The sequence below is a fragment of the Notolabrus celidotus genome, chromosome 16, assembly GCF_009762535.1.
Source record: "Notolabrus celidotus isolate fNotCel1 chromosome 16, fNotCel1.pri, whole genome shotgun sequence".
NCBI classification, from domain to species: Eukaryota; Metazoa; Chordata; class Actinopteri; order Labriformes; family Labridae; genus Notolabrus; species Notolabrus celidotus.
The window spans coordinates 9,793,006-9,805,169 of NC_048287.1; the positions used below are offsets into that span (position 1 = coordinate 9,793,006).

The 12,164-nt window shown below is 42.6% G+C and overlaps 1 protein-coding gene across 2 annotated transcripts; it reads right to left on the reverse strand.

Moving 5' to 3' along the window:
* Nucleotides 1–302: 302 nt before the first annotated feature.
* On the reverse strand, nucleotides 303–4,160 carry irx1b (iroquois homeobox 1b). 2 transcript variants are annotated; one of them, XM_034705050.1, is made up of 5 exons: nucleotides 3,672–4,160; nucleotides 2,564–2,806; nucleotides 1,486–2,278; nucleotides 1,239–1,293; nucleotides 303–624 (listed from the first exon to the last, which is right to left on the reverse strand). In XM_034705050.1, exons 1-5 carry the CDS (start codon nucleotides 3,906–3,908, stop codon nucleotides 576–578), a joined length of 1,377 nt encoding a protein of 458 aa, XP_034560941.1. In that variant the 5' UTR covers nucleotides 3,909–4,160; the 3' UTR covers nucleotides 303–575. The 2 variants fall into 2 exon arrangements, with proteins under 2 accessions (XP_034560941.1, XP_034560940.1); XM_034705049.1 differs by having other exon boundaries at nucleotides 1,239–1,296.
* Between the last annotated feature and the right edge of the window lie 8,004 nt (nucleotides 4,161–12,164).

A 12,164-nucleotide genomic window follows, 5' to 3' on the forward strand; every position in this document is an offset into this window, starting at 1 on the left:
AAAATGATTATTTGTGAAAATTGATTATAATGTTCACATTAAGTATGTTCTCTGTCAAATAAAGTAATAAGTAGTTATTTAACTAGCAACATTAAGTTTGATCTATTCAAAATAAATAACTGTCTAAAACTGAAAGTCGAGCTTTGGCTTAAAGAAGTTGAAGTCACATTAATGTTTCTTTTGGAGCCCTTTTTCCTTTTTTGTTTTGTTTGTTTTCATAATTTTCTTTGGACACGACTTCAGAGATTTAAATAAGGTTCACGGAAACTGTCTCCAATAATAAATGACTATAAGGACATTTATTTAGTTCCCCAAAAATATATTCTTTAAGACAAATTCATATCCTGTATTTACAATTTTCAAGGTATCCATTCACAACAGAAGATGAGAAGAAAAACAGAGGACATAAAAGAGAGATACGAGCAAATCTGTGACAAAAACAACAATCTCTTCAGTTTGTAGAAGCTAAACAGTAATACTATGACAGGGTTAACTGTCAGAAAATAGCTTTCATTAAAATGTTCTTCGTTAAATAAAGTTATTTCTTTCTTCTTTTTCTCTTCTGCTTTGTCCTCTCAGGATGTCGTTGTCAAAACTCGCTGTGGTGCTGTCCCGTGATGACTTCTAAAGTGATTGAATAGAACAAATATAACACAGGTTAGAGGTGAAATTATAAAGATATATGAGCGGGATAAATTTCCTCACATGGGATGGGGGGAAGGTTATTTGCTTTTTCAGTCTGTAAATACTCGGTCGCTTATTAATTATGCCTAAATGTATTCATGAAAAATTAAAACAATTCCCCCGTCCCCCGTTTTTGTTCTAAGATATTCAAGATCAATGTTGAACTCTATTTATGCAAATTGAACACACAATAGGTAAAGTGTTTTACGTCTTTTCACCCTCCACTTCATCCCTGACGTTGTTATCAGCGTTTCTTTGACATACATTAGCTGCATCAGCTGAGAGAGGGCGTGAATAAATGGAGGCAGATTATTTAAATGACTTAGGTGGCGATAACTCAGCGGCGTTGGGGGGCCCGCAGGATATATTAGACTGCTGCCTGACGAGGCGTTAAAGTGGAGACTCAATCACATGATTTATGTGCTGAGTTCTGCATCCTGCCCAGTCAGGTGTAACAGTGTTTATCTCTGCTCTAAGCTTCATTTAGCCGGAGACACTTTGAAAGAGGTTGATAATGTCATGATGCCAAATTGATTTCAAATATGTGAGGTTACCTGTCAGTGATCAGCTGGAATGGGGACTTCAAGGAATCAGGCCTGTGGTCGCTCTCTTCTTCCGTAAAAAGAGAAATACAGCGAAATAAATAACAATATATTTGATTTTTTTCCCCCTTGTTCAAACTGGCACTTGTATTTTGAACTTGTACAATCCCGTAGATTCATATTTGTAGGGCAACTTCCCGAGGAATATTTCTTGCACAAACAAATTTCAAAGAGTTGTTCAAGTAAAATCAGACTATACCATCAATTTTTGGACTGAAGCTTCCCGACGACTCCACATCACTGTCGTCCTCCGTCCCCGATGTTCCAGGGCCCGCCGCCGCCGATCGTGCGTCATGACGCGCCACCGGTACTGTGCCGTGTAGAGGCAGGTGTCCGGCCGGCGCCCCACCAAGGAGCGACCTCATGTTCAAAAGAGAGTTGGCACTAAGAAAGGCCGCGTTGGCCCAGTTATGCAGCTTGCCAATCTGGCATGTATATATCCCATGACCCGGGAGCAAGGCCGGATGGCCAGCGGAGGCCAAAGCAGGATGGTGCGCATGAGCCGGTGGGGAGGGTTTGTGGGAGCTGTCGGGGGCCGTGGCGGTCTCAGCCAGGGACCAGATTTTGGGTTTGCTCTGTGGTGGTCTCTGGCACTCCTGTCTGTTGGGAGAATGATCCACTGCGAGTTTGACAACTGGCGATCTGTTAAGAGAAATAGCAGCCTCCACTCCTCGCAGGCCCTCCACAGAAAGCGTCCTGCTGCTGTCCGAGCTCTTCGGCTCCGCGGCCTGTTCTCTGACTGCCAGGCCCTCCTCCCCCTCTCCCTTCCCAGAGTCCTGATCCCCTCCGCGCTGCTCCTCCGTTCTTTCAATATCGACAGTTTCTAAATCAATTTCCTCGTCTTCCTCTTCATCGTCGCTTCCGTTTTTGCCGCCCTCATCTTCGTTGTCGCTGCTGAAGATTCGGCCGTCCCGGTCCTCCGCGCTGCGGCCCCACGTTACCTTGTTCTCCTTCTTTAGGCGTCTGCGGGCGTTTGCAAACCACGTCGACACCTGTAGAATAGAAACGTAATTTTCATTTATGAGGAACTTTATTCGTTTCAATGGATGCCCAGAGGAAATATTAACTGATTCAATCCTTGAAACTAAATCTCATTGTTCTCCCACATTTCTCTTTAACAGTTTGCAAGTTGTAAATATCTGGTGGCTTTCCGTTGTCTGTTTTTAAGTTAAACTTTATTTTAGCATCAGTCACACTTCATGATTATTATATTAAGCACATTAACAGACAGTTGAGTCAACTACTCTATGAAGAAATATGGCATTGCACACACACACCTGTGTGAGTGTCATCCGGGTGATTATAGCGAGCATGATCTTCTCTCCTTTGGTGGGGTAGGGGTTCTTCTGATGCTCCTGCAGCCAGGCCTTCAGGGTACTGGTGGTCTCCCGAGTGGCTGTCTTGGCCCTCGACGGGTCTCCGTACGGGTACTGGCCGTACGGGTAGAAGCCTTGAGCTGCGTGAACAGGTAGAGCGGTCGGGTGGGAGCCCGAGCTGTCCTTCAGCTCGTACTGGGAGCCCTGAAATATTATTGGAGGGAGGTGACAACTTGTTGAGCGAGTGGTCTTGAAAACAATTTCTTAAAGTTCAGAGAAGGCGTTGAATGAGCATTGGAATCATTTCTATCACTTATCATTATTATTCTTTTTTTAAGTTTTGATATTTTGTCAGTGTCTCATCAAATACGCTTTTTCTGGGAAACCCAATATTCTCAATATCCCTGTCAGTAAAAATAGACCCAAACAATTATCTTGATATCTTTAGTTGTCTTTTCAAAATAAATTACAATAATCATACTTAAGTTTCGATTTGAATAACAAAACCCAATAAATAAAAACAATTAATGCTATGTTATTAATTGTTCAGTGTGTTTTCTCATTAATAAACGATCATCTGAAACACAACAGCTTCTTCTTTCTTTTTAAATGTAGCCTATAAATACTACTGAAACAAATATAACTGGCATAAAAATGCCAGTGAAATATGCAATAATCAATAGCGATTGTCCCCCTCTTATTCAATAAAAAGATTCATAATTCAAAAACAAAACAAAAATGATAAAACTACATTTAATTCAGAGAGCGGCGGTTTCTCTTCTGTGTGATGATTTAGGATTTTGCCATCCTGAATCAAATTTATTAAGTATTTGAACACAAATCTCATGATCTGTCCATAAGCGATTTAAACTTCATGATGTATTAATTAACCACAAAGGCTAAAAGTAGATCACAGAAAAGATTGGCTAATAACATGTTTATCACTTTAAACTTATGATAAATACATGAGTGTGCACGAAAGAGGAGCTCAGCCCGTCAAGGTGCGGCGATTATCTATCATTAACACCTGAGATGCACCAGTCCTCAGTGAACAAGTATCAACTCTCACCATCTGGGAAATGAGGGCGAGGTCTGTGGCTCCGCTGTACGGCAGAAAGGCACTGTAGTTCTGAGGCGCCCATGGGCTCCCGTACATCCCCAGCATGGAGCCGACAGCCGCGGCTGTAGCGGACGAACTCACGCCGCCCTCTGCGACTCCTTCCCGAGCAGAGGCCGGCCGCTCGCCCCCGTACACCTCATGAGAGGCAGTGAGAAACTGGGGGTACCCCAGCTGAGGGAAAGACATGTCCGGAGAACGCGTGTAGTAAATCTCTGTCAAAGTCAAAGCCACACAACAGCAAGAGGAGGCAGGAAAAAAGAGTAAGTAGGAATCCCCAGAAGTAAGAGGATGAAGGGGGTGTCTAAATCACCAGAGTCCCCCCTCTACAAACTGTCAAGCTTCTCCACTTCCACCGACCCGGAGTTGTATCAAAACCGGAGTTTGGCACCTCGAGTGTGGAGTGATGCGTGCGTCTGGCCGCAGGAGCTTCTGGATGTGGAGCTGACTGACTGATTGGCAGCCTACTTAAGCACCAAGCTCCTCCTATGCCCGGGGCAGGCGATTAGTGCATTGGTTAGCCTAGGTCGTGTGTGTGTGTGTGTGTGTGTGTGTGTGTGTGTGTGTGTGTGTGTGTGTGTGTGTGTGTGTGTGTTTTGTTGCGTGTGATCCAATTTCTATAGTCTTCATTGTGTCTATACAGCAATCCTGCGAAGTGTAGCAAGTGTGTGCTTGGCATGGGTGTGCAGGAGTATTCAGATGTGGTCAGTTTCACTTAATTAACACATGCACCATCACCCTTGGTGAATTTATTTTATTTTCTCTCTGTCATATTTTGCTGTGTAACGGTTCATAATTTGCGCTGCAATAATAAAATAAGTGATCCTGATATCATTTATAATATATTGAGTGAGAACATAGTCGTTATAAAACGCAAATATGTTCCAACAATTGTTGGTATTTGACCATATCTAACTGGAATATCTTAGGTGTCATTTTCCCTCCATGCTTTGACAGCTGATCCTGCGGGTTTGCCGGGACATTCTGTTTAGCAGATGGGCCGGGAGGTATCGATATGGTCAGCCAGATCCGAGAGGAATGCCCGTGATTATCGACGGAAGTCAGTGGAGCATATTTTCAGAGCGAAGATAAAGGAGGCTGAAGGTAATGACAGAGATAGACGAGGATAAGAGATAGCAGAGATATGGAGCACAGAGGAGCTGTGGTGTGGAAAATGACAGATGTTGGTTGAGAAGAATGGACTACTGTACTCTGTTGGGCCCAGGTAGAGAGACTTACTGATAAGTGGCAACAAAAAAAGCAGGCGAAGTCATGAATTAAATCTAAATTATGCCAGAAAACTATTCTGACGTGAAAAGTGGAATTAAAACGATGCAAATTAATCTTCACGAATTGACAGGCTTATTTATTAACAAACAAAACCTCCTTTGAACACACAAACATATCTTCTGAAACATACACTCTTTCCATCAACAAACACACACACACACACACACACACACACACACACACACACACACACACACACACACACACACACACACACACACATTGGCACACAACAAACACGCACCCGCACACACACGTGCGTACACATGCACTCACACACTTCACGTGTGCGCGCACACGCACATTCAAGCAGTGCTAATGAGGTTGAGCACCCTGCGCCTTGCTCAGTGGCCCTTTGGCCCTCCTGGGTTCCCTCAGAGGTTAGCTGTGTAATTACTCCATCCCCATAAATACAGATTCATCATTTCACACTGGAGCCCCTGATGAGCTTGGCTGAGCTGAGAGAGAGAGAGAGGGAGGGAGGATGGGGGGGTGGAGGAGAGGGAGGGAGGAGGATCTAATGATTTAATTACAGTGCTTAAAGCCCACTCTGGCTAAGTGATGGTCCTCGCTGTCTCTTTCTCCGTTCTCTTCCCTCCTCAGCGCTGGCACCTAGGGCTTTACTCATGAATCTCAAAGCTGTTTTCCTAAACACATATTATGACGAGCACTGCCGCCACCACTGCTGCTGCTGTGTGTGTATGTGTGTGTGTGAGACAGAGAGAGAGAGGATGCTTAATCTCCATGGCATTTTAAATGGCATTCATGGAGAGCGACTCTATCCTCATTGCCAAGGTAAATGGAGCCAAGGGACTCTCTATTTCAGCTCGATAAAAGAGCAATGTTAAAGACTCTCACTATTTCTCCCTCTCTCCCTCTCCATCCTCTCTCCCCCTCCCTCTGTCTCCTTTCTCACTTAAAATTAATGTTTTCTCATGACAGGGGAGGGAAACGAGACATATCCACCATCTAATAGGATAATATAGCCCCATTCACCACCATCACTACCTCCACCCCGCCTTCTTCTCTTCCACCCTCTCTCTCTCTCTGTCTCCCTCTCTCTCTGCCTTTGTAGCTGCCTGATTTCCATAGTGTCTCTGTGGAGAGGCAGTTAATGAATTCCTCTGAGCTGGAGAAAGGGGGAGAATGGTTTGGCGGTTTAGAGAGAAAGAGGCAGGGATAGGGGGAGGAAGGCTTTGAGCTATGCCATTCAACTTCACAGCCTCGGCCTGCTTGTGCTTTCTGTGTGTGTGTGTGTGTGTGTGTGTGTGTGTGTGTGTGTGTGTGTGTGTGTGTGTGTGTGTGTGTGTGTGTGTGTATGTGTCTTTTAACATGAACCTGCTAAGACTACCAAATATTTAGACTGCCCTCAGACCTCTTTTTTATGGCGACGGTGGATTGAGGGATCTCAGGAGGCAGCTTGACTCTATTTGAATCCCATTCCCTGCTATTAGCTCGGCCTAGACAAAGGAATAACTTACTGCAGGAAACATTCAAATAAAGTCCCACAATCCACTTGCACTGGCCATTTCCTCCTGGGTAATTTGTAATGAAGTAAATGAAGACACACAGATGAATCAAAAAGATGATTTTTTTGTTTGCTAACACCTCAACAAAGGACAAATGATGCAAAGGCAATTAAATAATTGGCTTATTCATGACATTCACAGATCCTTCTTGAATGATCTCAGTTCTTTTGTGCAGAAGACCCCTGAGTTCACTTCTATGTGAAGGCTAGTATAAGGAGGTACAGTTTGAACATAATAATTGCATTGAGTAACTAAAGTTTTCTTCCATCATTTACACAGTTTTTAGTTTGTACAAGTTTACTGCAGGGCTGAGATATATTTTTCTCCAGGCTTATAGATAAAAATGCTGAAAATCATGCTAGCTTACAAAAACAGAGTGAGTCAAACTCTTGGTTTCTCCAAAGTTGTCTCCAGGCAGGTGAAAAATCCTGTCATATGCAACAGGGCACAACGATTCACTCCTTGCCATTTGGAGGGTCAATTTACGCTGTGCATAATGCCCTTAAATAAATGACCTTTCTTGGATACAAAATTAAGCAGCACTGCACCAATCAGTGAAGACACAAGCTGACAATTAATAAAGTCCAAAATGTAAATGCTCAGGACGGAGTGTGTGGGATTGAATAGTAACTCATGTAAGAAGTACTGATGTTACAGCTATTGTGGCCAAACATAGTTTAGTTTAGTTGATCAGTTTACTTGACAGGGACCATGCACAACATAACTGCTTAGACAGAGTTAGCTAAAGGAGCTAATTTACATCTGTGGTCCCTGGGCAGGAAGAACTAAGAACACATAATACAAAACTTCCCAACAGTGTGTCACATTAACACATATATCTATGAGACTGATGTATGCAAAGGCTAAATCAGTGATCACATGACTGGTTTGCTTTGAGTAATGATTTCAGTTTTGTTTTAAAAAGACCAAAACTGGGGCACCAGTGGCCCAGCAGTCTAAGCGCAGCCCAGAGGCTATAGCCCTATTGCAGTGGTCGCTGGTTCGACTCCCGGGCGCATACATTTTGCATCCAAATGTGTTCCCTCACTCTCTGCTTCCCACGTTTCCTGTCTCTCTTAAGCTGTACCATCAATAAAGGTGAATCCCCCACACATTTAACGTAAAAAAAAACCCACTGAAGCTTACACTCTGATAACGATCGGAATTGAGTTCCACTTTTCTGTAGCTCGGACTGAAAGAGCGGATTGTCCAAAGCAGTTTTCTAAAATTTTGCTGAACAGTCTCCTCTTACAGATCCCCTGGTCTCCCTAGCATTGTTCCTGCAGAGTGACACACATTGTTTAAGTGGTGGTGGTGCCTGATCATAAACTAATTTATACAAACACGCAAAACAAAGAAATCTGTTAAGTGTTAATGAATTATACTTCTGAATTATGTTACAGTGATAGTATTTCCGAGGGTTTTTCCAAGACTGTTTCCTAGAGTGTATAACGGACTAAGAGTGGTCACTCCTGCTCGGGACCAGCTTGTGACACAGTATGATAGATGAGAAAAAAATCATGGTGTGCATAAAGAGCTTATCATATTACAAAAGATGGTTTTATATCAATCAGACTTACTGAAACACTAAATGACCTAAAGAATGTCCCTCTGTGGCTTTTAAATAAAAAAAAAACACAGCTGTAAGAATGTGCCCAATGTTTACAGTGTCTGCTGGAAGTATCTCCTAGTTTTGTTTCTCTAACATCTAGAATACATTTAAGAAAACTTGCTACTACTTGCATATCCCTGACTACTGTACAGTGGGAGACTGCCCTTAAAAACCCAACAGCCTTATCTAAATGTGTTAGATATAAAATTATTCAATTAAAAATTGTACATAGGACTAACATCACACCAACCAGATTAAAGAAAATCCATAATTCCCTCTCATATTTTTGCTGTCATGGCTGTGGCGAGACAGGAACAGTGATCCACCTATTGTGGCACTGTCCTTCCGTGAGGAGTTTCTGGAATGAGGTTACCTCAGGATTCAGTTTTATTTTGAAAGTAAAAATATCACCCTGTCCGCTAGTCTGAATTCTCGGCACCAGAGTAGGAAAAAAACAGTCAACGCTCACACAACGTATCATCACGCTAGCTTTTTTGTCAATGAAGCATATTATTATGATGCATTGGAAAATACGTAGACCAAATTGCGTTAACATTGACAATTGGTTAAAAGAATTCATGGATTTATTGTCAATGGAACGGGCAGCTTCATCCCTCTCTGAGTTTGACTGTGGAGATGAAGGACCCTGTACTTTATCAGGCAGTTTTGGAAAATAATCTTATATGATGGAATTTTCTGTAAATGAACCACCCCCCCCCCCCCCCCCCCCCCCCCCCCCCCCCCCCCACACACACACACCACACACACACACACACACACACACACACACACACACACACACACACACACACACACACAAAAAGAAAGAAAAATTAATTAAAACCAGGAGAAAAAACATTTGGTAAAAGGCTGGAGAAAAAATCATGATGTTCAGATAAAATCTCTGAATCTTTTTCTATAGTTGTTTACATATCAGAGGGAGGTGCCTTTGATAGAGTTGCATTGAGCTGTAAGTCTAAAAGCTACTCAAATAGGCTAATTGCTAATTAGTAATGGTACACATTATTGGCAAGAAATGTGGATTACAGTTAGACATATTTTACTTGTTTTTCTAAATGTTAATTATCCTTGACAAACAACAGAGCAGATCAAGAACTATCGCCCCAAAGTCAAGAATTAGCACTTGATACGAGCTGATATCTTTGCAAAGAAGAAAAATTGTCTCACTTATCTGTCACAATTATTCATCATTGTCTTATTCAGCTCAACAAATGGGCTTCCTTAGTTTTGGTGATTAATTACCAGAAGACTGAGGAGAGAGCACAGGTAGGGGAGGAAGGACAAGCAGCAAAGATAAAGGAAAAAAACCCTGTCTTCATCCACTTGACAGCAAAGATAAGCAGTGATAGATTCAGCTCTGACCTCATGTTAAAACAGATGGATCACTCCAACGAATAACAGATAAGCCTGCCAGCCTGAGGTAATACATTCAGCTACCAAAAGTTTTATATCCTCTCACACTGAGCTCGGACTAATTTTATCACTCTGTGACATTTTTTAATCACCATGATATTTGACACACAGCATGGTAGATGTCTTTCACAGTCTAAATGACTACTATCACCAATCATATTAGTGGCAGGATGACCTGACAGCTCCTCACCTGGAAATGGATCCTTTTTTGACATTTAAACATTTTGACCCAGAGGGGAAACACCACACAAAGAGGCTATCATTAGCAATTAACGGGCGTGTCGGTGTTTGTTTGTTAATAGCTCCTTTAGAAGTCCAATGGGACTCATTTACAGTAGATGGACCTGATAACAAACCGTGACCTTCCAAAAGGGTCACTTTGAATAACCCAGAGTGGTTGCCCAGTTAGTGAAAACTTAACCGAGTTGTCTTTTTATTCGCCAACTGTGGCTGAGAGCTGCCGTTAAATACAGTTCCATCATTCCCTGTAGAGTGAGCGATGAAAAAAGCGATGTTCAACAAGATTGCTGACTGAAAATAAAGGTGAACTCCCTCCTCCTTCTCTTTACAGAAAGACTTAGCGGGGGTCTTTTCTCATGGCAAGGGATCTGATTGTTTTCTAAACGGATTATTAACTCTTTTGTTACAGTAGGGGTCACTTTAATGCTTCTTAGGGCCCATTAGCATTGCTTTAAAGAACACACACACACACACACACGCACACACACAAACACACACACATACACACACACACACGCACACACGCACGCACACACACACACACACACACACACACACACACACACACACACACACACACACACACACACAGAGTGCTGCATTCTAGGATTTGGCGTTACTTGTCTTTGTTGTTCACAGTGGGAGCGGAATGATACCATTATAATGCTGTCAAAGACAATACCTCAACTTAAAAGGGGAGTGTAAGGGAAGGGATGTGTGTGCGTGGCTGTGTGTGTGTGGGTTGTGATGAAAAGGTGCCCTTAAGAAGACCAGTAAGCTTAATGCGATAGTGCTGACTTCAATAGATACCTCAAAGAGAAGTGGCATTACACAGTCCTCTTCCCCAAAATCCCCTACAAGTCCTTGACTGAGAGACGGATCAGCTCAGTCTTCATGTCAGAGATCTCCAAGCAGGAGGAGCCCGAATCAAATAAAAAATCTGACGCATATTGTGCAACTATATATTTTTGGGATGCAATATTTTCTGTCTGTTCAATTACTTTGAGCAAAAGTTTGTGACAAACCTTCAAATCCCCCTGGGAAAATCAAAGATACTTAGCTCAGGTCAAAGCAACACAAGGCCTCAGAGGTGTTTGCTCTTTGGCTCTTATTGACCATATGAATGTGATGCTGCTGGTGGTGGAGGGGGACCCAGGAGACCCACCGATCCCGGCTAGGTGCCTCCCCCAGCTTTGAGCTCCCGTTCTAGGGAAGGATAAAGAGGATATCCCTTACAGGCCTGACCTCAAGCCCCCCTTCCATCAGAGTGAAGGGTCAAAGGTCAGATCAATTGGCTCCCTGTGGCCCACTGTCTGCAACAGGGCTTAATCACCTATTAACTGCTAAAGACAGAGACATGGGTGTCTTTTATCCAGATAAAATTGAAGCATATATATTACATTTCAAAAACCTTCATGGAATCTCTTGTTGATATTGTGAGTTTCCTTTTTTCAACCCCTGGATCACTTTATCATTACACAGGACTACACTGTTTACTACAAGCCAATGATGACTTGGCAAGACACACAAGAAAACAAGCCATTAGAGTGATCAATCGTTTTTGCGAAACACAGTCAGAAATATCTTTCTGACGCATTGATGGCACTGGATGTAGAGCATGCCACCCACTTACCAGAGAGTGAGTGGTTCTCCTCTGTCACTGGTATAAGACACTGATCTAAACTGCTCCTGTCAGGCAGCTCTGCGGCAATCATTGTGCATGAGCATGTGTGTCAAAGGATGAATTACAGGCAGTGGTGCTTTTTCTCCAAGAGGCAACCTCCAGTCTTAAAATATGAAGCCCATGCAGAAGTGCTAAAAACTGCAGTTCATTGAGCATCCGCTTGAGGCTGGCTGCGGAACACCAGAAACCACATTTACTGTAGCTGTCACCGAAAAGGCGAAAGGCCCGCCTCTTTACCTCACACTAGGTCGGACTAAGTTAGGTTGAGTCAGCATTTCCAATGATAACCTCCAAACCAGTGCTTCAGGAACAGACGGGTGACGTCATGTATACTACATCCATTTATTATACAGTCTATGTTTTTCTCACAAGTTAGATACATGGATTACATGAAGAGAGTATTTCCCATTCAATGTAATCCTGGTTTAAGTTAAAATTATTTTCCCTCTCCCCTTATTTTTAAAGTCATAGAGAGTTCTGTCATGATCTTGTATGAAATTTTGTTAATTTTAAATTGTATTTTGATTAGAGATATTGAGAGCCAAACTACATGGATAACTTTTGTTGTTTTCATTTTGTGGTGGAAAAAATGTGTAACACTACCATTATAGTTTTATCAAAACTACAGACATAACAGAAATAATACCAACAAGCTG